At 36.7% G+C, this 27,277-nt stretch overlaps 4 protein-coding genes and 1 pseudogene across 5 annotated transcripts; 2 read left to right on the top strand and 3 right to left on the bottom strand.

Moving 5' to 3' along the window:
• Positions 1-570: 570 nt before the first annotated feature.
• On the top strand, positions 571-5,189 carry LOC132162580 (Leucine-rich receptor-like protein kinase family protein). Its single transcript, XM_059572836.2, has 2 exons — positions 571-2,683; positions 3,498-5,189. Exons 1-2 carry the CDS (start codon positions 1,230-1,232, stop codon positions 4,939-4,941), a joined length of 2,898 nt encoding a protein of 965 aa, XP_059428819.2. The 5' UTR covers positions 571-1,229; the 3' UTR covers positions 4,942-5,189.
• Positions 5,190-7,800: 2,611 nt separating this feature from the next.
• Positions 7,801-10,417, bottom strand: LOC132162154 (uncharacterized; annotated as a pseudogene). Its single transcript, XR_009438205.2, has 4 exons — positions 10,159-10,417; positions 9,235-9,621; positions 8,382-9,144; positions 7,801-7,968 (listed from the first exon to the last, which is right to left on the bottom strand). The product of XR_009438205.2 is annotated as an uncharacterized LOC132162154 (transcript).
• Positions 10,418-11,858: 1,441 nt separating this feature from the next.
• LOC132161748 (uncharacterized) lies at positions 11,859-17,000 on the bottom strand. Its single transcript, XM_059571930.2, has 4 exons — positions 16,463-17,000; positions 16,102-16,354; positions 13,570-13,691; positions 11,859-12,931 (listed from the first exon to the last, which is right to left on the bottom strand). Exons 1-4 carry the CDS (start codon positions 16,580-16,582, stop codon positions 12,485-12,487), a joined length of 942 nt encoding a protein of 313 aa, XP_059427913.2. The 5' UTR covers positions 16,583-17,000; the 3' UTR covers positions 11,859-12,484.
• A 3,962-nt stretch (positions 17,001-20,962) lies between these two features.
• Positions 20,963-22,629, top strand: LOC132161674 (uncharacterized). The gene has a single exon (XM_059571848.2). It carries the CDS (start codon positions 21,011-21,013, stop codon positions 22,502-22,504), a length of 1,494 nt encoding a protein of 497 aa, XP_059427831.2. The 5' UTR covers positions 20,963-21,010; the 3' UTR covers positions 22,505-22,629.
• A 175-nt stretch (positions 22,630-22,804) lies between these two features.
• Positions 22,805-26,761, bottom strand: LOC132192244 (elongation factor P (EF-P) family protein). Its single transcript, XM_059607520.2, has 7 exons — positions 26,545-26,761; positions 26,333-26,410; positions 25,849-25,955; positions 24,634-24,711; positions 24,283-24,384; positions 23,886-23,967; positions 22,805-23,347 (listed from the first exon to the last, which is right to left on the bottom strand). Exons 1-7 carry the CDS (start codon positions 26,690-26,692, stop codon positions 23,229-23,231), a joined length of 714 nt encoding a protein of 237 aa, XP_059463503.1. The 5' UTR covers positions 26,693-26,761; the 3' UTR covers positions 22,805-23,228.
• Positions 26,762-27,277: the final 516 nt, after the last annotated feature.

Raw genomic sequence — 27,277 nt, 5'->3', positions numbered from 1 at the left:
TAAATAGATGCATGTATAATATATGGAATTGGACGGTTTTGAAATACTAAACAAATAATAGTAAAACTTGTTGGTGTAACTAGAGTTGGGAATAAAGTCTTTATATTTCAAATAAAATGAAAAATAATTATTGTATAGTCTAAATTAAATTTTATGGTATCTAATAATGTATACATTACTTACATTCTTAATTTTTTATTTTTTTAATAATGTGACACAGGTTTATAATTAAGTAAAATAGAATCTAAATTTTTATCTAAATTATAATTCTTAATTTCACTTAAAATAGATAAAATATTATTCTATGTTTTTTTTTTTTTTTTTTTTTTTAATATTATTCTATGTTGTTTATTGCTAATTTTAGCTATTGAATGCAAAATTTATAGGTGAAGGCTATTGTGTTGGTCAGAAGTGCCAGCGTGGATGACACATAGGACTGTGGTTTGACCGAATGAGGCCCCCACGGCACCCAAGAAAGGCAAAGTGAAAAGGCTGGCGCAACCTGCGCTCTGCACTTAAATGCTTTTTACTCTCTCTGCTCTTTTGTTCTTCGTTTCTTTTTATCTCAGACCAAACTCTGCCACACCCTCTTTAATTGGGATGGCCCTTTAGGATTTGTATTTTCTCTCTCTCTCTCGCTCTCCCGTCCCTTTCGGCGCTTGCCCGGCGAACTTTTCGGGTCGAGTCCCAGACCGAACTTCTCGGTTACGGCGACGCGTGTCAGGTCTGGTTCCTTTTCCGGCGCTACCTCTGTAGCAACTCAAAAACACAACCTTACTTTACTACTCAAATCTTCGATTGTTCGCCAAGTTCTTTTTTTTTTTGAAGATTGGTGGGTGTGTTTTTAACTATTCAGGTCTTGCACATTAATGGGCTACAGTGTTTATACAGTGAATTTTGTTAAAGACTAACTTGTCTAGTTGTCTTTTGGTGTTTGTGAGTACTTTTTTCGTTGCTGTGTGAAAATTTGAAGTACGGAGAGAAAGAGGAAAGTGGGTTTTGCTGTTGCTTGGGATTCCTTTACTTTTGTTTTTGTTCCTTTTGTTTTTGTCCGACGTAGCTAATGCAAGTGCATTCTCTGTTTTGTTCTTTCTAACCTTCTAAGTTTTTTTTAATAATCTGTAACCTATCACTCTGTTCGTTGTCCTTTTTGGCTTCTCTTCACCACACAGAGCTTCACTGTGGTCTCTGTTCGCACAGAAACTTTGTGTGTGTGAGAGTGAGGTAGAATGCTATACACGCTAGTCCTTTTTCTTCTATGCGCTACTGCCCTTGTGTATGCTCTAGACCCAGTTTTCAACGATGACGTTTTAGGCTTGATTGTGTTCAAGGCCGGTCTGCAAGACCCAAAAGCCAAGCTCGCATCTTGGAACGAAGACGATGACAGTCCCTGCAACTGGGTCGGAGTCAAATGCGACCCGAGAACCAACCGGGTCTCTGAGCTCGTCCTCGACGGGTTCTCTCTCTCCGGGCACATCGACCGGGGCCTCCTGAGGCTGCAATTTCTTCAAACTCTGTCACTGTCCAAGAACAACTTCACGTGGACTATAAACCCTGATCTTGCTCGCCTTCGGAGCTTACAAGTTATTGACTTGAGTGAGAACAACCTCTATGGATCGATCCCAGATGGCCTTTTTCAACAATGTGGATCGTTGAGAGCGGTTTCATTTGCCGGAAACAATCTCACTGGAAATATTCCCGACTCTTTGAGCTATTGCTCGACATTGGTGTCTGTAAACTTCTCGTCTAATCAGCTTTCTGGGAAATTGCCGGCTGGATTATGGTTTTTAAGGGGGCTTCAGGTGTTTGATTTGTCAGATAATTTGCTGGAGGGAGAGGTTCCTGAAGGAATTGAAGCTTTGTATGATTTGAGAGCGATAAATTTAAGCAAGAACCGGTTCTCCGGGAAGCTTCCGAGGGATATTGGAGATTGTTCTGTTCTAAAATTGGTTGATTTTAGTGAGAACAACTTTTCAGGGAGCCTGCCAGAGTCGCTGCAGAGACTTAGTTCATGTACTTCTCTGAGTTTGCAGGGAAATTCCTTCACAGGAGAAATTCCAGATTGGATTGGAGAGTTGAGAGGCCTTGAGACGTTGGATCTTTCTTCGAATAGGTTTTCCGGGTGGATTCCGATTTCGATAGGAAATCTTCAATTACTGAAGAATTTAGACTTGTCCATGAACCAGTTGACCGGGAGCTTGCCAGAGTCAATGTCAAATTGCATTAACCTTTTGGCTATGGATGTTAGCCATAATCACTTGGCAGGCAATCTTCCTTCCTGGATTTTTAAGCCAACTGTACAAAGTGTTTCACTTCCTGGAAACGGAGTCAATGGAAATGTGCAATATTCATCGCTCACATCGATAGCAGCGTTTTATCAAGGTCTTCAGGTCTTGGATTTATCTTCCAATGCATTGTCTGGTGAAATTCCAGTTAACATTGGGACACTTAGTTCCTTGCAGTTCTTGAATATTTCCAGGAACCAACTTTTTGGTACTATTCCGGCTGGCATAGGTGAATTGAAATCTATATACATTCTTGATTTAAGCAACAATCGACTAGATGGAAGCATTCCTTCTGAAATCGGAGGAGCAGCTTCACTTAAGGAGCTGAGGATCCAGAAGAACTTTTTAACTGGGAAAATACCTATCCAAGTTGAGAACTGCTCATCTCTAACATCTTTGTAAGCTCTCTCATGCTGTCTTAATTTATGTTTTACTATTTCTGTCAATTAAGCTGGTTGAGAATCTTTGAAGCTATGTGAATAATGCGAAATTTTAAGCTTGCAGAGGTGGTACTTTGTACTCCCTCAATGTTCTTTATAAAAAGCTAATACACTACGTTTATGGTCTAAAACAATTAAGCCTGCCTACAATTTTCTCTTAAGCATTGCTCATGTGGCACATATGGTAGGAGAAAAGATTAAAAATAGTTAGATGAAGCATTTTTCTTTGTCTTCTACCTGAAGCTTCCTAAGGTTCTCTATTGGATTTTCTGACTTGATGCAGAAAGACTGAAATGAGTTTTGAACGCCTTTTTTTTCTTTTCTTTTTTTTTGCTTTCTTTCTCTTTTGAAATATTCCTTTGGCTAAAAGATGATTTATTTGGCATTCTGCTGATGTACTGCTGGACAGATTCAATTCTTTTATTAGTCCTAATTAGATCTGTCTGGTAGTACTAAGCATGAAGCCTACGCAGTAGTAAATGATTGAGAAGGGCATGTTAGTTTGATCATTATTTTTGTAGTTAATAAATGAAAGACCTGGTCTTTGTAATCTTGATCTTAATTTTCTTAGTTTCATCATTATTTTTTTAGTTAATATATGAAAGACCTGGTCTTTGTACTCTTGATCTTAATTTTCTTTGATCTATGATTATAACATATACCCTTCTTTTTGTGGAGACATTAAGATCATTTTATAATTTCAAATTTTAAGCTAAGGAACCTATTTGTTCTAATAGATCCCATTTTTTTCCTGTTTGGTTGAGTTGCACAGAATCCTATCTCAGAACAACCTCACTGGCCCAATTCCTGCAGCCATTTCAAACCTCAGCAATCTTCAATATGTCGACTTATCTTTGAATGAACTCTCTGGAAGGTTACCGAAAGAGCTGACAAATCTTTCCCACCTAGTTTCTTTTAATGTCTCCCACAACCACCTTCAAGGTGAGCTACCTGTGGGGGGCTTCTTCAACACTATCTCTCCCTCATCTGTCTCTGGTAATCCATCCCTATGTGGTTCTGTTGTTGGTCGCTCCTGCCCTGCTGTGCATCCTAAACCTCTTGTTCTTAATCCTAATTCTTCCAACTCCTCTCCTGCCAGTTCTTCCTCTCTGAATCATCACAGAATTGTACTCAGCATCTCCGCCCTCATTGCCATTGGTGCAGCTGTATTCATTGCCCTCGGTGTAATAGCTATTACAGTCCTGAATATCCATGCGCGGTCTTCAATGTCACGCCCTGCTGAACCTCTTTCATTTCCAGGAGGGGAAGATTTCAGTTGTTCCCCCACGAGTGATCCAAACTATGGCAAGCTTGTCATGTTTTCTGGTGATGCTGACTTTGTCATGGGAGCTCATGCACTTCTCAACAAGGACTGTGAACTTGGTCGAGGTGGATTTGGAGTTGTTTACCAAACAGTCCTTCGAGATGGGCGTTCAGTTGCAATCAAAAAGCTAACAATCTCAGGTTTGATCAAGTCCCAAGAAGATTTTGAGAAGGAAGTGAAGAAACTCGGAAAGATCAGGCACCATAATCTTGTGGCCCTTGAAGGGTTTTACTGGACTCCATCTCTGCAACTCCTTATTTATGAATACATCTCCTGTGGGAGTTTGTATAAGCATCTCCATGATGGATCCAGTGGAAACTGCCTCTCTTGGCGGCAGAGGTTCAACATTGTTCTAGGGATGGCAAAAGGTTTGGCCCATTTGCACCGATTGAACATTATTCACTACAACCTGAAATCAACAAATGTTCTAATAAACAGCTCCGGTGAGCCAAAAGTCGGAGATATCGGCCTTGCGAGGCTGTTGCCAATGTTAGACCATTGTGTTTTGAGCAGCAAAATCCAAAGTGCTCTTGGGTACATGGCTCCGGAGTTTGCATGTCGAACTGTGAAAATCACCGAGAAATGCGATGTCTATGGGTTTGGGGTCTTGGTTTTGGAGGTGGTTACAGGAAAAAGACCTGTAGAATATATGGAGGATGATGTGGTGGTGCTCTGTGACATGGTGAGAGAGGCATTGGAGGAAGGGAAGGTGGAGGATTGTGTTGATGGGAGGCTCAGCCGTAATTTTCCAGCAGAGGAGGCAATTCCAGTTATAAAGCTTGGTTTAATATGTGCCTCTCAGGTTCCATCAAACAGACCAGATATGAGTGAGGTGATCAATATTCTAGAGCTCATCCAGTGCCCTTCAGAAGGCCAGGAGGAATTAGGGTAAATGTCAAGTTGTAGAGGTTGAGAAAAGGCAACATATAATTCAAACTCCGGTGAAGATATATCCGACTTGTTTGTTTTACCCAATACATGAAAAAGAATAGATTGTTGAAGGTCCAGTTCTTCACAATCATTTGTTTCTTGTTTAATTTTGTTTCTTCTTTTTATTGATTTTCTTCAGTTGTATTACCGGATTGCTTTTCACCGGTTTCATATGGAAATGGAACTGATCAAATATTGTTAAGATATCAATTTCTTGAGTATGGATTACATTGATTGAATGCCTTGTTTTTGCTAGAATATTCTCACATGCAAGTGTTATGATTGGTTAAGTTGATAGTATTCCATATCATGAATAATATTATTAGGTCAAAATCCAATGGAGTTAAGTTTTTGGATTATATTAGTATCCTCATATCTTAATTTGTTTTTGTGTTTGAGTGACTTGTCAACTTTTTTGTTTTGAGAAAAGAAAACAAAAGGAGTTGAGCAGGATGATGACCAAACCACAAAAATTGAATGGTTTTTTGGAATACTTTTCATTTTTGCATCCAATTCAAAAAGAACTTGAGTCCTAAAATAATTAAAAGAGAAAAAAAAAAAATACTAAATATAAAAGATAAGCAAACCACAAGAATTGAATCTAGTATGATATATCCACTAGAAGGTTGGCTTAGTGGCAATGGGGTTACTCCAAGAGAGAGGATATGAATTCGAGTATCCATAAACTCGACATTAAGGGGGAAAAATGATATTTTCCATTTTAAATCTCTTCTATTTTTTCTATTTAGTGCATTTTGAAGGGTAGTATTGTCTAAAAGTTTTAATGATGGTAGTGCATTAAATGCACTATCCTTCAAAATGCGACTCCAGTTCAAATGAACTAGAAAATATCTAGTTAGTTATAATAGATGAATATTTTTGTCTCCTTAAAAAGTGAAAAGACAAAAATACCCCTCAAGTATAACTAATTGGATATTATCATGTTCCTCAAAATGCACTAAATAGAAAAAATTGAGGAAATTTAAAATAGAGAGAATCCTTTCCCGTTAAGGGGACAAAACTCATGTTCATTAATTCTTAAGCATCAGCATCATGTGTATTGTCTTTTTTAGGGGTCTTGAAATGAGCTTTTGCTGGTCTCTCATGAAGAGTGTCTTGCAAGTAAAGTCCTACTATAGTAAAGTTTATGTAGAGAATTTCAACCTCTGATTCTGATCATTTTCGATATATCATGCTGTTGAAACAAAAGTAGTCTTAATTTGTCAATAGTTTAATCTTGAAGTCTCATTCTGCTTGCTTTCTACGTATCCCCTACTCACTGGTGATAATTATGTAGCCAATGCACTCTTTGAAAGTAAGCTCATATGGTGCCTCTTTATTCTCTCATACTCAGTTTTTGCAGGTATGCATAATAATTAAGGCTTAAATGTGAAGTTTTATTTATTTATATAAACCGCGTTGGGAACCCAAAAGGGAACCTAATGAAGTGGGCTTGGACATCATAAAAGCACATCACATGGGGGTCCTCTGAAGCACTTATGAGCTTTTTGAATGGTAATTATCTAGTGCTCGACAATCCTGCCATCTCCAACACCGCCAACTTTTCATCTTCTTGATTGCTTATGTCTCGTTGAAACAAAAGAGGACACTATACCAGATATAATGACTCGGTTTCTTACTGCTTTTTAAAGATCTTTTTTTAAAGAGAAAGTGCTTGCATTGAGATAAATATAAAACAAGTTTTTAGTATTTTATAAGTGTTTTGGGTTTTTGGGTAATTTGTTAAAGTTATAGGTTGGACCGTCTCTAATGTTGAGGTTCATACACTCTGTAATCGGTTGTTAAGATCTCAAGTGTTTGACACTGCTTAAGTGCAATTTTAATTTAGTGTTGTTAAGATCTCAAGTGTTTGACACTGCTTAAGTGCAATTTTAATTTAGTGTAAATAAAGCTCTTGGTCACTTTCTCTTTATAAGCCAATTTTTAAGAATGAATTCTATTCCAGATTTGTATCACTTGGTATTAGAACTAGCTACCACATTGAGTATGCATGAAATTAAATGAGTTCCGACTTTATGGTCAAGTCATGGAGGGGCGACCTATAAGTTAAATTGCTGCTATGCATGAGTATAATGTAGCACAAAGCTGTCAAAAGAGAAATGCCTATCAGCGGGACTGTGTTAATAAAGTAGATCGCTGTGAACGTCGGCAACATAGTGTAATGAGATTATAAGTGTCCCATATAGCTTTAATACAATTTTAACCACACTCCTCCCTTATAAACCTGTTTACGAATGATTTTATCAAAAATTTGTATCATCGATGACCTGTATATGAAGTTCACACCATAATCTAGAATAGAAGAAAAAAAAATGCGGTTGTTATGATGAAGTACAATTATACCGTTTTTGTTTGGATGAAGAAAAAGCTTTGCAGGTGGTGGTCTTCTAAGACAGCATTAAATTGTCGTTCTTCCTTGAAACAATGTCGTTTGCAACAGAAAGACAGCAGCTTAGAGAAGGGAAACGACATAAAAAAGATCGCTATTTTTGCCAACTAATTGAATGGACGATGCCAAAAAGGTCTTTACAGATTGTGACACCAAAAAACTAAAAGGTAAGATGCACACTTAGTGTTTGTAGAAAAGTATCACCCACCTTGACGTGAGTTATTTGCTGTGTATTTCATTTATAGTCAATGTAAGAATTACAAGGGTTACGAATCCTTAATAAAAGTATCAACTCCCAATCCTTAATAATTAATTTTAATAGCAAGACTTACAATCTTGGGCCATACAATTTGCATAATGATGTTTCTTATAGACTGGTGATGACGATGACGCTGATTATGACAATAATGATTATGGTGACTTATTGCCTGATGATGCTAGTGGAGACAACGGTGGTGGTGGTGGCGGCGGAGGCGATTCATCACCTCACGGTGTGGGTGATTGCCGCACAGGATTGAAAACCGACGCATCTATGTCATTTGATTCTTTTGGAAAAATCTTGATAGCTTTCCACTGCAACTATATATAAAAAGAATTAATGTTAATTACAAATAAGCCCATAAATGACATAATAGCCTAATAGGGATTCTCTCCATTTCAAATGAAATAGAGAGTATTCATTAAGTATAAAATGAAAGGTAATATTGTAAATATTATCCTTTAATTTTAATATTAAAACAATATTATCCCTCATTTTATATTAAATGAATACGTTCCATTTTAAATGAAAGAGGATCTTATTCCCATAATGACGATTATCTTATTTATTATTAATTAACTCAAATAATTTATACCTCAACTTGATGCAATTCCCAAGAGGTAGCTTAATCGGCTTGGACCACGCTTAATGAAGCGAAGGTCACTAGTTCGAATCCCCATCCCCCTCTTGTGCGGACATATCAAAAAAAAAAAAAAAAAAAAAAAAAAAAAACTTGATGCAATTCCAATTCAACTAGGCCACATTTCAGCACTCTTGATGGATTTACATGGTATATAACCATACACCAACCAATGGCCCTTTCTCCGCGTATGTACGTGTACATACTAGCTTCCCCATACGAATATCCCAATTCAATGATATCCCACTTTTTCCATTTTTTCCAAAACATTTTACTTCCTCCGATCTCTACGGCATTCTTTCTACCAACCGGAGGCCCTTCTAGCATCACAAAGTAATACTTATCACAAAGACGATGGTCTAAAATTTGAAATATCCTTCTCATCTCATCTATATCAAGTGGCAGTTCGCTCTGATCATGTAATTGGTGAACAAACGAATGAGAAAATAAATTTAGTTCGTGACGAACCAAAGGGTATACAAAATCTCTAAGAAGACAAATATCTCTAGGCACAAAAGCCATACCTAAACAAAATTAACAATAATTAACTGAAAATAAGACATGTTCATAGAAACCACTCAACAAAAATTAAATGAAAAGCGACCAAGATAAAGCTAAACAAAACTAACCCTCATAACATTCAGCCCTAGAAAAAATGCGAAATTACAAATTTAGATTATCATTCTAACCAAAAAGCCTAAATGGACATGTCTATTCGAAATTAGAAGCATCTCCAGGCAGATGATATTGATGGCGTAGATGCGGGTGGTGGGGGAAGCAGTATAGGCACCGGATTCGAAACCAACGCATTTTTTTTTGCTGCTTTTGGAAAAATCTTGATAGCTTTCCATTGCAACTATATATAAAAAGAAATAAATTTAAATACAAAAATATACCCATAATTACAATTATCTTATTCATTAATAATTAACTAAATAATTTATACCTCAACAATCTCAATACAACTGGGCCACTTCTCCGCACTGTCAATGAATTTACATGATATATAACCATATTCCAATCTGTGGCCTTTTCTTCACGCGTGTACCTATACATACTAGCCTTCCCATATACATCTCCCAATTTAACGATATTTCTTTAACAAAATATTTTACTTCCTCCAATCTTTATGGCATTCTCTCTGGAGGCTCTTTTGGCATCACAAAGTAATACTTATTACAAAGAAGATGGTCTAAAATTCGGAAACGCCTTCTCATCTCATCTATATCAAGTGGCAGTTCGCTCTCATAATATAATCGGCAAACAAACGGATGGGGTATACGAAATCTCGGAGAAGACAAAACTCCAAAGGCATAAAAGTGTACATATATACCTAAAAACAAAATTAAAAATAATTAATCGAAAATAAGACAAGCTCATGGAAATCACTAAACAAAAATTAAATGAAAAGCGACCAAGATAAAACTAAACAGAAATTTCTCCATAAGATTCAATCCTGACTATATGTATAGCTACCCTAGCATATATTGCAGATTTAGATTATGGTTAACCAAAAAGCCTAAATGGACAAAACGTCATTTCCAACTTATAATAGCCATTTTGGAATTGCGTTTGAGAAATAAAATTTTTAAGTAAAAAAAAAAAGTTTTTGCTAAAAGTGTATTTTATCCGTGCAATCCAGTCCCTCCGCTATAACTCGCTATAATCCAATACATATAGATATTTTCGTTCTATGCTTATTCTTTCTGAGATTTGCGGTGGTGGATTTCTCTTACGCTAATACCTAAAAGTATTAGCTTAAATATCATATCTAAACAAGGCATAAGCATAAAACGAAGCTTAAATATCAAATCTGGACAAGCATAAGCATAAAATGGAGCTTAAATATCAGCTGAACATGGATCCGAACCTGGAGGACTGAGGGAACGGCCAGAATATCAGATCTGAAGGCGAAGAGGGAGGTGTGCGAGCCAGCGAGGTGGCGTCGTTGACGAGTGCGCCGATAGGAAGGCTAGGCAACGAGGGTGGGCTTCAGTCTTCATGGCGAGGGAAGAGTGGAAAGCGAAGATGAGAGTGAGAGAAAGGAACAAGGAGCGAGAGGGGAGAGCCGGATAGAAGAGATTGGAAACACTAAAAAGTAAAAACTGATTCAGCGGCGAGAGCGGATATTTTTTTTCCAACAAAAAGATTATACGTTCAGGGTTATATCATCACTTTTAACTGGAATTATACTTGGCCTCTGCCATTTACCGCTCAATTTGGGATTTGAAATGGTGCGGATAGTAGAAATTTGTTTGGGCATTTTTGTCTTTTAATCATGTTGATTACCGTTTTGCCCCTCCTTGAGCGTCACAGTTGTCTTTTTGTGAGGGGCTTTTTAGTCATTTCGCACATATACAATTCATAAACTCTCCTTGTCCTACCGTTGAAACTAAGGCTGTGTTTGACAACCGGTTTTTGGGCAACAGCGTTGGCTATGTACTATTCAATCACTTTGAAATTATCTGCCAAAAGCTGCGGGAGTTAAGACAGTGAACATGAGACTTGCTTCAAATAATGCGCCCATTTCCAGCCTTCTTTCGCTGTTCCAAAAATGCCCCTGCAGCAAACATAGTGATATTTCATCTTGCTTTTCTTTACTTCACTGAAGAAAGAAGAAAGAAGAAAGACGGAGGTTTTCTAAATAATGAAGTAAAGAAAAGCAAGAAGAAATATCACTATGTTTGCTGCAGGGGCATTTTTGGAACAATGAAAGAAGGCTGGAAATGGGCGCATTATTTGAAGCAAGTCTCCTGTTCACTGTCTTAACTCCTACAGCTTTTGGCAGATAATTTCAAAGTGATTGAACAGTGCACAGCCAACGCCGTTGCCCAAAAACAAATTGTCAAACACAGCCTAAAGATTTTCTTCCCTTGTTTTTTACAATTTAAAGGGTGGGTAATTTTAGGTGGCTACTAGTGTCTTACTAAGGTCTTGTTTAAGATTGTATTTGAGAAATATAACTTTTAAGTCAAAAAGAGATTTTGGGTAAAAGCTTTATTTTTAAGCTTTTGTCAAAAGTGTTTTTTTTTTTTGTTGCCATTTTTAAGCTCTTTAGACCCTTAAAAACGCTTTTAATTTTTTTACCGAACGAGTACTTTTTTCTTCAAACGGACTTTTTTAGTGTTAAACATTTTTAAACCCTTCAAACATAATCCCAAACAGACACTAAGAATAATATGGCAATTAAAATCACTATTGAGCTTTTCATTGATCATTATTAAAGTTTGATCAAATTATGATTTTAATAGCCACATCATTCTTAGTAAGATATAAATAGGCCACTTAAAATTACTCTTCGTTAAAAACAAGTTGGGATGTATGAGTTCCTACAATCCAACCTTGTTCTTTAGTACTTTTTTAACAATGCTATTTAAGAAGCATGTGAGAAGCACTTATTGTTAAAATAAATTTGTGATTCTCATATGCTTAAAAAAAAAAAAAAAAAATGGTAATTCTCACGTGGTAAAGAAAACATGTTATTTTCTTTGAGTTCCTACAAACTAATTTGTAAATGGAATGGGCCCCCGGGAAGAGGCCCATATGGGAGGGCCCAATCCACAACGCCCATCCCATATGCATTAGATCACAAGGGAGGAGCCCAGCACGTCTTTACCCCCAGCTTTGCCAAGTCCGCAGAGCAAGGAGCACGAATAATCTTTGATAATCCCGCCATTTAGTGAAGATTTGCGCGAAAAAGGCAACCTTAGCACAAGATCCCTGTCGACACCCGTCCACAAAGAGAAGCAGCTCCCAAGAAGGCAACCTAAGAGAAAATCTCCACCCAAAAATGATAAGGAGATCAAAATTCAAACCGTTTAATTAAATGTTTCTGATTAGGATTAACCTATGCATCTCCAACTGCCTTCTTTCCAAGAAAATAAATGAAGATAGAAGAGTACAACGAAGTACAAAAATATTGATGTTTAACTCCTGTACTTCCAAAAAAAAAAAAACCCAACTTTTACATACCTCATTTTGGGCTCCAACTATTACATGACAATTGACAAGATCAACGAAGCGAGATTTTTCATCGAGGAAACAAAAAACTGTGAGACAGTTCTATATTCAAGTTCTCAATGATCCTATTTGTTGTACATTGAGTTTAATTTTGTTTACTTCTTGTCCACCCTCTGCTACCTCACCTACCTTTTAGCAAAAATTCTCCTTTCGGCCCCCTTTAGGCTGTCAAATAACTAGTCATTCCAGTCATCTTCCCATCCTTCTCTGTTTGAAGATCTAGAAGTAAGGCCATTTGCAGAAATGCTTCCTACAAGACGTCTTGGTGACTTCACTGCATTATCTTCATCCCAGTCTTCATCCCAACCCTGATCCCAACCTTCTGCTGTTTCCACATTGGTAGCTGTTACAGATTCAGGCAAACCCATTTCAAGTTCTTGATATGGGACCCCATCGTGGTGTCTCTTCTTCCTAAACTTGCAGCAAGCCCATGTCCCTCCAAAGGCAAGCACTGTAAGAATCAAGAAGTAGGCACCATTGACTGGAGTCACTACCTTGTCATAAGTTGGGAGGCGCACAAAGCTTTCTTTTACAGGAGGGTGGTCCCAATGAAGCTCGCATTCACCATTTCCAGCATTCAATATGATTTTGGAGCTTTTGTCATTAGATAGTGGGATATCGATCTGAAAAACAAACAAGCAACAGTGGAGCAAATCTACTTACAAGAAGCCCTCTGTAGTTTCCCATAAATTGTATTAAAAATAGAACCAAGCAAAATTTTTGGGTTATCCATGGCTCCGGAATATGTATCTAATCCATTAGAAACAATTAAACATATAACAGCAAGATCTAGGACCCAATAACAGCCTTTTAAACCGATCGTTTAATACTCTTTAATCATTAACTCAGCTGGCCAAACAATAGAGGGCCTTTCATTGCAGATCTCAGCCAAAAACTGCCAAAAGAGAACCATTTCCCTATTCATCCAAACTTCTCCATCTCCCTTCTCCGCATTTAGCCATAAATTAAGGAAAAAGGGTCAAAAGATAGGAATATATTTCTCGTAATCAAGCTTTTCAGAGCCATAAATACTCAATTAAATCTCTCATTAAGCAAAGCTATATTTAAAATTGTTAAAGAAAAAGAAAGAGGAGATATTCTTGATGGCTATAGCTCACAGCCCAATCCAACCTTTCAAATGAAATCTTATTTCAAAAGATACATGTACCATTAAATTTCCAAGAAAATCAGAGAAAATGACAACATCAATCAGAGAAATAATAAAGCAGAGAATAAGAAATTGGCAGAGAAGGATCCATACCTTTTTAGTTTGGTTTTTGGGTACTTCCAGATGCTGATTAGCACCTTGACTTTCCGTGATAAGATTCACTTTCAGAATGCTCTCTCCAACATTTTTGACAAGAACAACCAATTTTTTGGACCCTGCTACAAGTAAAGGAGAAAGTAAATTAAGAACTTTTCATCTCTTCAAAAAATATGTGAAATAGAATTGTATGATCAACATACAGCCCTCAATCCACCGTGTTGTAGGAAGAGAGAAGCATGAAAAAGTTCTTTTCATATCTTGACCTTTCACTTCTGAGTTGTAACTGAATACACAAACAATAACAGCAGCAGCAGTTGTTTTGACACTTGCTTTGCCTTTTTATTTTTAATTCCATTTCCCTCTCTCTTCCCTTCTAAGCTTCGTTTGTTTCTGAGTACAAGCAGTGGAATTCTATAGATTTGCAAGAGCTCTCTCTTACAAAAGATAATGTAGCACGATAGCTTGTCCAATTTAAAACAGCATAGAATTACATCTTTAATTTATAGAAGATATGTGGGGAAAAAAGAAAAAAAAAAAACACCATGCACTCTTAAACAACTCAAACAAATCCATCAAAAGAAAAAGCACTCCAATTGATGTAGAGGCTATAATCTTTGTTGCATTTTAGTGTTGGCAAATTCAGTGTCAAAACACCTGGTTCGGGATATAATATTTTAAGTTTTTGTTTAGGGTTGAGTTGGTATAAAATGGGGTTCAAGAAAAGATGGAATTGAAGATTTGAAGACTTTGTTGGCAAGCTCAATGCATTTGGTTTGATCGAAGTGAGTCATACAAAAACCCGAGAGCCTTGGTTGTAGTTGTGTTCAAAGTCCATTCGATTGAAACTGAAACCCTAAAGTTTGACCGATCGAACAAGCCGCAAACAAAATTAATTATTAGCCTACTTAGCTTTAAAACCTCTATTTTATCCCTACCTATATAATAATATAAGCCTAGTGACCTACAATTTTCAAAAAATATAGAGGCTATTTTTCATTGTTGTTGGAGAGAAACTTAAATAGTTTTGAGCTTAAACATATTTGATTTCTCCCCTTGTTTTTTTTTTTTTGACATGTCCGCACAAGAGGAGGAAGGAGATTCGAACTAGTGACCTCCGCTTCATTAGGCGTGGTCCAGCGATTAAGCTACCTCTTAGGAACTTCCTCCCCTTGTTTATCATCAATCAAACCACATAAAACTTTTAGCGACCAGAGTTTTTGGTTGCAATAGACAAAGATTGTTCATGAAAGTGATACCTGCAGAAGAAAGCTAGAGGCTCTGGAGCCACTACAGTGGGAGGTGAACAGGTCGTTTGCAGGGGTTGCAAGCTGAGTCAAGGTTTGCAAAGGTTTTGTGAGTTGACTAAATTGTAGCACAAATCTTCTATAATGGATACCTTTGGCCCCCATAGTGGTTTTACTTTTAAAGAATTCTTTAAAAAGTTTCAACTTTGTCACCAAATCCTTGCGTTGATTCTATTTTATGCTTTGTTGGATTGTGGTGTTTTTTAATTGTGGCGGTTGGCTTGATCATTGCTTTGTTTGGCAATCTAATTTGTAACAACTTGGAGTCTAAAAACGAACTTTTCAATCTCTAGAGATGGGCACAAGGCTTTGGACATGTAACCCTACAAAATAAAGGCATGCAAATAAACTTTTGTTTTTGATAATTAATTACACAGGGACATTGATATAAAAGAAATACAATATGTGACCATTAAGTCTAGTGCCTGTTAAAAGAGCAAACAACTATGATACCAAAACAATGCAGGATTAACACTAAGGATTGACTATTTGCTGCCTAGATTTGATTATGCAATAAGCCAAAGCTTAGTAAGAGAGGGTGGTTTTGAGGTTTTCAAACGGTGGAAGTTTAAGTATAGGTTTTCTCAATTAAAATAGGAAAATTCTCAACTTTAATCTCAAAGACTTCTTAGCCATCCTAGTCTCCATGACTCTTCTGTGTAATATTCCTTCTCGTTCAGCTCTTGAAATCACATCTAGCAGTGGTTGGAACAGCTCACAAACTCCAACCACTGCACCTTCACTGCCCCCAATTGTTTCTCGAACCTCTATTGAAACGGAACAGTTTCATGTTCCTACAACCTATGCATAGACAGTGCCTTAGCCCCAATAATGGCTACTAATAAAACAAGACAAGGAACCAAAAACCAGATGGAATCAGTTGTCATAAAGTAAATTCCCCCATGTTTCTAAATTAGACTAACTTTGTACCTTCTCAGCATAAAACCATATCTCAGTGAGGTCTAGAAGTCGTATTGTGTTAGATTGGCAGTAACGGAATAAAACATTCATAATCAAATTCTACACTAGTGTCTTGTGGATGCCGTTTATATCACAAACGCATTTGAATAGACGAACAAACATTTTTCACAATAGATTTTGTTTCTTTGGAATTTCACCACTACCCTTAATACTGCAAAAATATAACTCTTCTTTAATCAAAATCCACAACAAACACAAACGATTATCTGGGTATGGCCAAGAGCAGTATATGTGAATTTACCGCTTTGAACGCCTTTGATGATGCAGGCAGTCATCGTCCCCTGGTCCTTGCAGGGCTTACCCAACGCCCCATCACAGTTCTCAGCCGTTTTCGAATCACCGCTCTGCTCACCATTATCACTGGGATGACCCTTGGGATCCACCTTGGTTGTGTTGTCGGGCAACGGAGGCTCCGGTTCGTTGTTCTTTGACCCCTTAGTTGGCTTAGGATCCAATTTGTTCTCACCGGGAAAGGGACTCGGCGACGGAGAGTTCTAAAGAGAGAAACCATTTCTTAACCCTTCCAATAACTTCCTAACCCAAACAAGTAATAAGGAAAAGCAATTAGAAAGAGCGAAAAAGATAAGAGAATTTCTACTTACTTCAGGGTCTTTAGGAGCCGCACCCAGCAGCCTTTCGAGCACTCCATACAACGAAGCATCGGAGACATCGGCAACAATCAGAACCACGAAAAGCGCTGCGAGAAACGCATTTTTACCCATTTACAGCTTGCTTTTCACCCGCTGTTAAGGATCAGGACAATCGCTTTGGCTTGAGAGCAAAGCCAAACAACGAGGACAATGAATTTTCGTAATTTTCAGAGAACAGAGATAGAGATAGATTTCGTATCTAAAAGCTTAGAGAACACGCAGACGCAGTGCAAGTTTGAGGATAGCTTGACAAAAATGGGAAACAATTTAGAGGATTCGAATTATAGGGTTTATTTCACATTTGGGTACTTTGGAAAGGAAGACGATCTAGCCTCTACGGATTTGGAAATTTGTATTTGGTGTTCGCGAGAACTGTTGGATTTGCAGGGATTTGACCCTACCGAAGTCCGCTTCTACAACAGCCGGAGTCTCCGAGAATTTTCCTTCTTTTTCTTTTTTAATTTTTTTTCATAGGTTTATGTCACAGACCAAACGAAAACACGTTTCTGGTGAAGTGGATTGATGTGAAGCGTCATTAATTTTTAAGTAAGGAAAATTACATAAAACACGTCGGATGGATGGTGTGAAGAGTCGATAATTTTTTTTTGTAATTAACTTTTAATTGAGGCTAATAAATTAACATAGTTCAAAATGTATATAATTCTCCTATGTGTTTTTAATTATTACATGCACTTTCAAAATTATATAAAATCATATATATTTAAAATGTGCGTTAATTTAATAAATTGAGTTGAAGAAATTTTATCCCATTTGAATGGAAGAAAAACTTTATTTTTTAATTTAAATAATAAAATTTATTCATGTTCATATTTATCAATTCAATTATTATGTTTAAAATATATATAAATAATAAAAGTTTATAGAAAATTACATTTGAGAATTAATGAATTAGAAATGGTTGAAGAGCAATGCTAAATATTACACACTCGTCCAACTGAGCTGATGTGGTAGTATCCATCAACCCTTTTTAAAGTAAAATTTGAAGGATTGATGAACACTATTACATCAGCTTAGTGGGATTGAGGTGTAATGTAACGCACCAGTCTAATATTGGAAAGATAAGTGATCCATATAGAGTGGACAATTTATAATATATTCATAAGTGCCAAGTTTCATATTGCTTACTTATTATATGAAACTCATCTATTGATTATAAAAAAATTATAAATTGACTAATCATTTTGGGATGATAGTATAAATGTGGTTAGTGTCTTTCTTGAGTCGTTAAAAATTGTATTAGAACCACCTACTAACATCATGTGATACCAAAACACTACATAAAGTGACCTTGATGAGAATGTCAAGTTTAAGGGGTGGGATGGGGAGGGGTGGAGGACATTGTAACACTCCGCTACCCCGATGTACATGGACCAAGGCCCAAGTAATATTTGATATTAAGCCATTATTTCAAAGTCAATGGCCTGGAGATGGGCTTGACAAAACAGAGGCCCACAGAAGGTTAATGCGAGGCCCAAAATGTTGACCTAATTGTTTTGCAACTTTCGTCGGAAGTAAGCCACCAGCCTCCTAAAACAGAGCGAGGGAAAGAGTACAACGTGATTCCTTTCGTGCAAGAAAGAACAAAGCGTAATGGTTTCTAATTATATAAAAATTTCCTTTTCTAATGTGCTAATCTTTAGCACTTTTTGTGATTCGAGGGTTGTTGGGAGCGTTACAATTTTTATTATAAATATTTTATAAATAGATGTAACAATTTACATGACACTTATCATGTCAATTACTACAAAATATGTCATGTGACAATTCGCATAATATATATCATATTAACCATTAAAATATGAACTACCATGTCACACTTATTTTCATTAATATAAAATATCATGTGAGTTTGTAAGGAAGTGTAATAAAAAATATATTACCTCCAAGAATTTTAAGTGCTTTGTCCATTTGCGAGCAAGGTGCTTTAAAGCAAATCAAGTAATATTTATTATCCGACATAGTTACTAGAAAATATAAATGAAAAGATCCACCCCATCTGACTAGAAATAAAAATGCAGTGAATTGGCATGATATAGCCCAAAAGTTTAGGTACAATAATGGGTAGTAATTGAATGCAAGGAGTACAAATCTACGCTCAAAAAAAAAAAAAAAAAAAATTCTCTCAATTTCATTTGAAATGGAGGAGAGTATTTAGGCAAAATGGTGAGATAAAATTATTCAAATTTTAAAAGATGAAGATAATTTTGTCTTAATTTTTACGCTCATCTCCATTTCATTTAAAATTGAGAGAATTTGTTTCAAACAAAAGTCCCTACCGTAAAAAGCAATGATACATAACACCTCAATATTTCATTAATTGACAATGTTATATTAGCATAGTAGAATAGTAATGAGATATTATTGTGATATATAGTATTACTCATATCGTAAAACCTGTTGTAATGCAAAAAAATTACACTTTTATTCTGTTATTATCTTATAATGCTGATATGACAATGTTAATAAACATTTGGACCGGTCATCGTTAAAAAAAGAAGAGAGTAGTGTTGCATACTACACCCTTGTCCGTATCTATTAGCCCTTATATATATTTTGTTAACAAAGTATAATTTAAGAGTTGATAGACATTATTACGTGAGTCCAATAAGATATCAGTGCGATAAAAGTGTATTATATTGCATTGCTTTAAAAAAATAAAATAAAGATAATAATAAAATAAAAGTGTGTTTTTTTCTTTTTTGGATTGCTACGGATAATGAGTCTTAATCCAAGCAAAGTATCAAGAGATGAAACTGAAAAGGCTGTCAAAATGTTGTTGCAGTCACCCAATTAGCCGAAAAGAGTAATGAAACCACTCTTTTCAGTGTCCATCTGCTGATACTTTGCTTCGACAAAGACTCCTTGTCTCACTTCTTATAATTATCAGCTTTAAAAATCACAAGGGCTGGGAACCCTTTAACTTTTAAGCTTCCCACTTCCACATAAACAAGTGAGATGCAATGAAATTTGCTCAGCATTTGGAAACAATGGACGAAATAGAAGTGGTTCTTAGGAAGTTTGGAGATGAGCAGAGCACACTGTTGGACAGGTTTGAAAGACTCTCCTTTGAGGTGCAGCTGAGCCAAGCCATGATGCGACGGAGCCTTTCAGAGCCGAAAGCCAGAGTGGTTAGCCTCCAAGCGCCGGTCATGATTGCTGCTCCGGCTCCACCGCCTACGGCAACGCAGGTGCGACGGCGGCGTCATGGGTCGGGTTTCCACAAGGTGTTCAAGAAGTTGCTCAGCCCCATTCTTTGTAGAAAGGGTGGTGTCGGCAGGAGGGAGGTTTCTGCAGATCCAAAAGATCCCTGCTCTTGGAAGGCTTTTAGTAGATCACTACGGGTTTGAACTTTGAATTGCTTCAAGATTGCTGAGGGGCTACAATTCTCATCCACATTTTTCTTCTTTTTTTGGTAAAGTTTAAGCAAGTCTTCGAGAATATGCTATATATTATATATTATATATTATATTATTTATGTACACAAATCATCATGTAAAGAACATGGAAAGGAATGAAAAAAATCAATTATTTTCTTATACATGGGTTGTGTAAATTTTCTAAAGAAAATGATGAATCATTATGAATTTTCCAACATTTTTTCAATCATGCAACTGACAAGCCATAATGATACCTCTTATAATTTCTTGGGGGAAGTTGAGGGTTTTTTACCCTCTTGGCCTGCCTGACATGGTCCAAACTTGAACACCAATTGGCTTTTGGCATTACATCTCTAATCTAATCTTTAGATTCTACGGACTTAATTTTTATTCCTCGTTCAGAGTTTTTATCTAAATTGAATTAGAATAAGTTTTTTTTAAAATACGTGAGGAACCCATGACTTTTTGATAATATTAAAAGAGTTTTATTAAAAAAACGCGTGTTTTTATCGACTCTTGTGACTATTATACTTAATCATTCTCCCAAGACGTATAAAGTGCATTTGGCTCCACAATTTGGCAGGCAAATACACATTTTACGACAAATTTGTAGAAAATGATAAGTTTTAAAATTGTTAAATGTACTTGAATTTTTTTCATTTCATTTAAAATTGAGAAGAACAAGTTAGTTGTTTTCATGGACTAATTTGTTATTTTTGAGCTCCCTATTTTTCATTTGAACGAGAATACCCCCTAAAACAACTAAATAGATCCTCTCGATTTCATTTAGGATCCTTCTCCTCGTTAAACCCCTGAGACTCTCCAATTATCTACAATTTTTTTTTGGAATGGAAATTCAAACTAGTGACCTCCACTTTATTAGATGGGATGGTCCCAACCAACTACTTCTTTGGACCCAATTATCTACATCTAAAGATACTATTATGCCTGCTTAAAAAAAAAAAAATACTACTATGCCTATAAAACAAACGACGCCGCATCTTACTTTAGCCTCAGTGTTTGTCTCTATGGTAGCAATAGCATCAACCTCCTCTAAATCCTGAAGTCTGTGGGTTACCTCTCTCTCTCTCTCACGGATCTGATGTCTTCTCTTTATGCTTCACCCTCCACACTCCTTCTCTCTCCCGTTCAATCCGCTTCACTCGATATCCCTCTCTTCTTGGGCTACAGCTACAGAAGCAGCCACTATAAGAGATTTGTCACTGCAACAACACTGTCGTTGTCTTCTACAAATCGTTCAGAGCACGCACCAGTGCATAGTATCAACCTTGTTGACAGTAATGATAGATTTCAGTTAAAATATTTTATAGATACAATTAGAGGATTACCCACAAAAGAAAGAACTGAATTCCTCAGTACCTTTGTCAAAGACCGTGAGTTTCGTACCATATCTGACTTCAATGATCTGGTAATGGCTTTATTCATTGCAGAAGAGCCTGACCTTGCTTTGGAACTGTTCTCTGATATGTCATCTTATGGGTTTGAGCCAGATTCGTGGACATTTTCCATCGTGAGCAGGTGCTACTGCAAGAAAAATCATCTGGATGAGGCCAAACGGGTCTTGGACCAGATGGTAGAAGAGAAGGGTTTTCACCCAGATGTTGCAACAGTCACCATTCTCATAAATGGGTTCTGCAAAAGAGGTAGATTGCAGAGAGCTTTTGAGGTTTTTGATTTCATGGGCAGAATTGGTTGCAAACCCACTGTTCAGACCTACAATTGCTTGTTGAAGGGGTTGTGTTATGTGGGAAGGGTGGAGGAAGCATTTGAGATGCTGATAAAAATCAAGAAGGATTCCGTGAAGCCAGACATTTACACATACACAGCTGTTATGGATGGTTTTTGTAAAGTGGGTCGGTCAGATGAGGCAGTGGAATTGCTTGATGAAGCTGTGGAGATGGGGTTGACACCAAATGTGGTCACTTACAACACTCTGTTTAATGGGTTTTGTAAGGAGGGGAGGCCATTGAAGGGTATTGGTGTTTTGAAGCAAATGAAGAAGAGAAATTGCATGCCTGATTATATCACTTATAGCACCTTGTTGCATGGGTTGCTGAAATGGGGTAAAATTCGCTCTGCGCTGCGAACTTATAAGGAGATGATGGGGGATGGTTTTGAAGCGGACGAGAGGATGGTGAATACTCTCCTGAGAGGGTTATGCAGGAGATCCTGGAAGGAAAAAGATCTGCTAGAAAATGCGTATCAACTGTTTGAGAAAATGAAGAATGGGTTTTACGTCATAGACCTTAGTACCTATGGCCTAATGATTAAAGCTCTATGTGTGGGAGAGAAAACTGAGGACGCTTTGGACAACTTACATGATTTTACACGAATGGGGCATTCTCCACATATAATCACCTTTAACGGTGTAATTCGAGCACTTTGTGCTGAAGGTAGAGTAGATGAGGCCCTGTTAGTTCTGATCCTCATGGATGAAGGAAGAAGAATCCCCAACAAAATTTCTTATAACCTTTTAATTGAGGAGTGCAATAGACGGAAATGGTTATTGAGCGCTTGTAATATATACGGCGCGGCGTTAAAGCGAGGGGTGATTCCGGATAGGAAGCCACGATAAAGAGATTTTAGTGAAGTAGATAGTTTTACTCACAAGTTAATGCTATAAAACACATTTTTTTTATCTCATAACTATCTTATAGTTATCATGTTGGTTGAATCTATCATGTCATAATTGTGAAATAATTGATTTTTAGCATTACTTTGTACTTGTATATCTGTTGATGGATGGCAAAACTATTGCATTACAAGTTACAATGATACACCACACCAATGTTTATCTTAATAATCGTACCAAAGATTAAAAACAATATTTTAAATGAGTGTTGTTAGAGATACTACAACATTTATTACAAATTCCTTGTAAACTCACATGACAATCCATGTGGCAAATATTACTTCAAAAATTAAACAATGAAATTTAATTATGGTTAACATGACAAATATCATGTGTACTGCAATATCGGTTTGTAAATTTGATTGTGACTCACGTGATAAATGTCACGTCAATTTGTAAGGGATTGTAGTACCCAAGCATTTTCCTTTGGGTGAGATACTAATCCATTTGGATAACTAATAATTTTCTCTTCTAATACAAAACGAAATTACAAGCTATAACAATTTTCAAGTCAACGAACGAAAGCACAATTTAACATTAACAACCATTTGCTAAGCTAAGCTTGATGTACATTCGTAGCCCCAAATGAAGGGTATAACTCTCGCATAATAAAATGAAATGCAAAAATAGAGATGTTGCCGGTGACAGGAAAGCTCTGATGTAAAAATCATGCACGGCTCATGTATTGTCCTGTTCTTGAATCAACCAATATTTCATCACCTATATTTACAAACAATGGGACATTAACAACAGCACCAGTGTCGAGGGTGGCTGGCTTCGACCCACCTGCCAACAAGATTTCATTTCTCAAACAGTTAGCTGAGAGAAAGGATATGAAAAACAGAGAAAATGGGAAAAAGTAAAAGAGGGTAACCATGATTGGGGCACAGATGAGAACCGTCCAACTTGGTGTACAGATACTACCTGATAGCTTTATGGTTGAAACCCCATGCGCAAACCCAAAAAATAATTTTACTCGATTTTTGTATTTCATCGATGAAAATGCAGTGAAGGAGATTCCAAATGTCTCATTGGCAAAATTAATTTATTTTGAGGAGAGTCACTTTTGAAACCTACAGAAGCCATTTAGATGCACATTCTTCCTGGTTTATATTTACAATCTTGGAGGATTATTCTGGTTATCTACGCTGCCCCAACTTATTACACTTTGATTTGTCCAGAGGGTAATTCTAACAAACGGTAACAGATGAGCTTGCCTGCACACATCCCTCTGTCTCCACAGGCCGTGAATTTGTTGGAACTTACATCTAATGCATTGTATTTATGGTCCTTGAAAATTGCAAGATAACACAAATGACATTACCTTGAGCTGTGTCGCCTTTAAGACCAGGATCTACATCAACCACACTCAACTTGACTGTATTGGGCAGTTCAAAATCAATAACCTGCAAGAATACAAACAGGAAGATTGCGAACTGATACTAATATCAACAATAATAATGAACATCTAGTTATGCCATCTATACTTATATGCAAACATATGGTATGCATCTAACTTGTGAATCTAAGCGCCCTAAAACACAACAGATGGTGATTAATAGTGGAATGCTACTCCGAAACAGTATAATCATCTATGCATAATATTCCTCCCTAATGTTTACGAACACTTTTCTGGGAAAATGTCATGCTCTTTGCACTCGAAACGCTCATAATTGGAGCAATGAAAAGACAACACAAAGGTTAAAAGATTTGGAAAATACTTTTCCGTTCCAAAATAGCACAATGCAGTCCATTCCCTCTTTTAGATACTTCATCTTATCCCCAACATCTTTTGCATTAAGACGAACTTCTTCATATGTATTCTGTGAAAATAAAACATCGAAAAACTGAGTACGAAAATAACTACAAAATCAGTCTTTCAATGCAGTGAGAGTTAACTTAAGACAAAATAAAAGTTTCCTTGGAAACAGGAATGCCCTCAAGTAAATGGCTAACTAGTCTAAAAGAAAAAAGAAAAAGAAATCTTTAAAGCATTTTCTTTCTATCTTTCTTTTAAAAAGAAAACACACTATGGTACAAGCATATCAGAGGATTAGGATACTGAGAAATACCAGGTCCATGAAGACAAACTGGGAGCCATCTTTGTATGTGAATTGCTTTGTTTCCTTGAATACATCTGCCTCATTAATCTGAGAAAACAACCACACATAAGGATGAGAGAGAGAAGAGATAGAGACAGAGAGACAGACCTGTCTAGGCAACATATAATGTAAATATAAGAGCATTATTATGGGTACCATATGTTCCAATGGAAGTTACATCAGGAAAAGAACAAAACAGTAGACCTATGTTTTGCATACTTGATACAATGTACTGCAATTTAAGATATTTCATATCGCATATTACACAATGATAAAGGTCTTACCTCTGGCCTCTCTTACATTTCTAGAAATAGAAAAGAAGCCACTATACATCAGTTTGAAATTCAATGTAATCATACTTCATCACAACCACAAAGTACTGGGGGTTAAGAATACTTAATAAGGGAACCTCTTTCTCCAAATGCCAAATGAAACCTTAAAAGATTTTCTGGTCTTATTGATGTTTTTTCTGGCCTAAAGATGCTTTTGTTTAGAAACATGAAGACAGAGCCGCCCAGAAAAATAAGGACCCTCAAATAGCCATGTCATACATATCTTCTGTCACCTCCAAAGAAATGAATGTTTCAACCCTTTTATACTGGTGAATCCTTCACTCAAGTAACAACACAATGGTTGTAGGCTGAGCTATAAAACTGAAGGATAAGGGGAAATTAAATAACTTAAGATTAGCAAAAAATGCTTTGAAACAATCCCTAGTTTAAAAATTTTCGTAAAAATTGAAGGAATGTACCTTTACAAAGTTGCTGTAAGATATACGTGCAGGGAATTCATAACTACCATAAAATTAGCTGAAGAGCGCACATATTACAATGTAAGACAGCTAAAGCTTTGGCACATAGTACCATAAGTCAGCAACTGATCTTTCCATAGACTATCTTATGAAAATGAAGTAGAAATGTAAGCTGCAACTGTAGAATCCCAAAGGAAAATGAAACTATTTTCACTCGGCCCAAGTTGAACAGATGATAGCATCAGTATTACTAAACAGAAAAAGAGCGATTCAATTGTGTTATAACAACATGCAAAAACCTGCTAAATCGATAAGAGATGATGCAAACATAGTTAAGATATTCAAATGTTAGCCACTGCAAACTATACTGAACTAGCACATTACTGGGACACATAAATCAACGACAGATCTGTCTGCAGTATGAAAGGCATTACCGAAACTCCAGCTCGAAAAGTTTTCTCAACCGTGTTTCCTGTTACATAATTACGCATCTTGGTCCTCACAAATGCTGCTCCTTTTCCAGGTTTCACGTGAAGAAACTCTGCAGAAGGCCAACAGGCAGTAAAGCTATTCAGTTCAATCAAAACTGTAAAACAAATCTGTGTATGCATGTATGTATGTATCTATGCCCAAAAGATAAATGCGTTCATAATATCTTGCCTAACTGTAACGCCTACACCCAGAAAGAACACATAAAACACAAACACGAACAGAATGCCGCCAAACCACACACATAACAAAAAAAAAAAAAAAAAAAAACAATTTAGTACTCCGAAATCGAACACCAATAGAAGCAAATGGTAGTTGTCGATGTCTTTGATGCTTTGGATAGAATGTTTACCACAACATAGTCAGATATAATTAACGTATTAAATTAGAAATAGATAGTAAAGATTAAAGAACGTCAAGACTATATACCCAAAATTCTCCAAGGAGCTCCGTCTACTTCAATGTTGGTACCCACTTTGATATCGTTGCTAGACAGTGCATAAATCTCTGCACGAAGAAAAAAAAAAACAAAAACCAAAAACCAAAAAACAGAAGCACTCACATGGCCCAAAACCCATACATTAGACGCGGAACAACCCGATTTAGCTGAAATCTAAGAACGAGAAGTGATAAGGCGTTACTCTGAAATCTGGGCTTTCCAGAAAGACCCCGCATTGGGAGAACGGAAGGCTGGGATGAGAGCGAGAGCGGGAAAATCGTTGATGATGGTGCTGGACGGTTGAAGATGGAAGAGGCCGAAGAGAGATTGAAGGCAGCCATTCCCGCCATGGTTGGTTGGTTGTCACGTGTTTGGGGAGAAAGAAAAGAAGAGAAAACGAGGAATTTCTCTCCCTCAGAATTTAGAGGGCCGAGATTGAAAACCGATTCCCCGCTTAGATAAGGAGGGGTTTACGGACTGGGCCGAATTTACATTTATAACGGCGACAAACACAAATTATAACGGCGTACTCACAATTCTTTACTATATGAACCTGTTAACACGACAATGGAGATTATAAGGTCGACTAAATTAGTCATTTTGTAAGGGCACTTAAGCATGAGAGGAAGTTACCCTCCCCCAACAAAATTTGAAAATTAAAATTTAAAATCATACGATTTGTCCACAAAAAATTCCCAACAATTGTCCCTTCTTTATGGGCAATTTTTTTTTTTTTTAAAAAAAAAAATTGAAATTCCCTGATTTCATTACTCAATAAAAGCTTACAATATCACGAATACAAGCGGAAATATTCTCTCCCCAAAGTTGGTCTTCTCTGAGAGCTAAAGCCATTTTTGTTAATCTATGAGTACCTTCATTAACAGTCTTTTAACATGGAGAACCTTCATACACTGGAACCTTTAAATAAGAGTTTT

This window comes from Corylus avellana, chromosome 10, assembly GCF_965113065.1.
Source record: "Corylus avellana chromosome 10, dhCorAvel1.hap1.2, whole genome shotgun sequence".
NCBI classification, from domain to species: Eukaryota; Viridiplantae; Streptophyta; class Magnoliopsida; order Fagales; family Betulaceae; genus Corylus; species Corylus avellana.
This window is presented reverse-complemented; position numbering and strand designations above follow the sequence as displayed.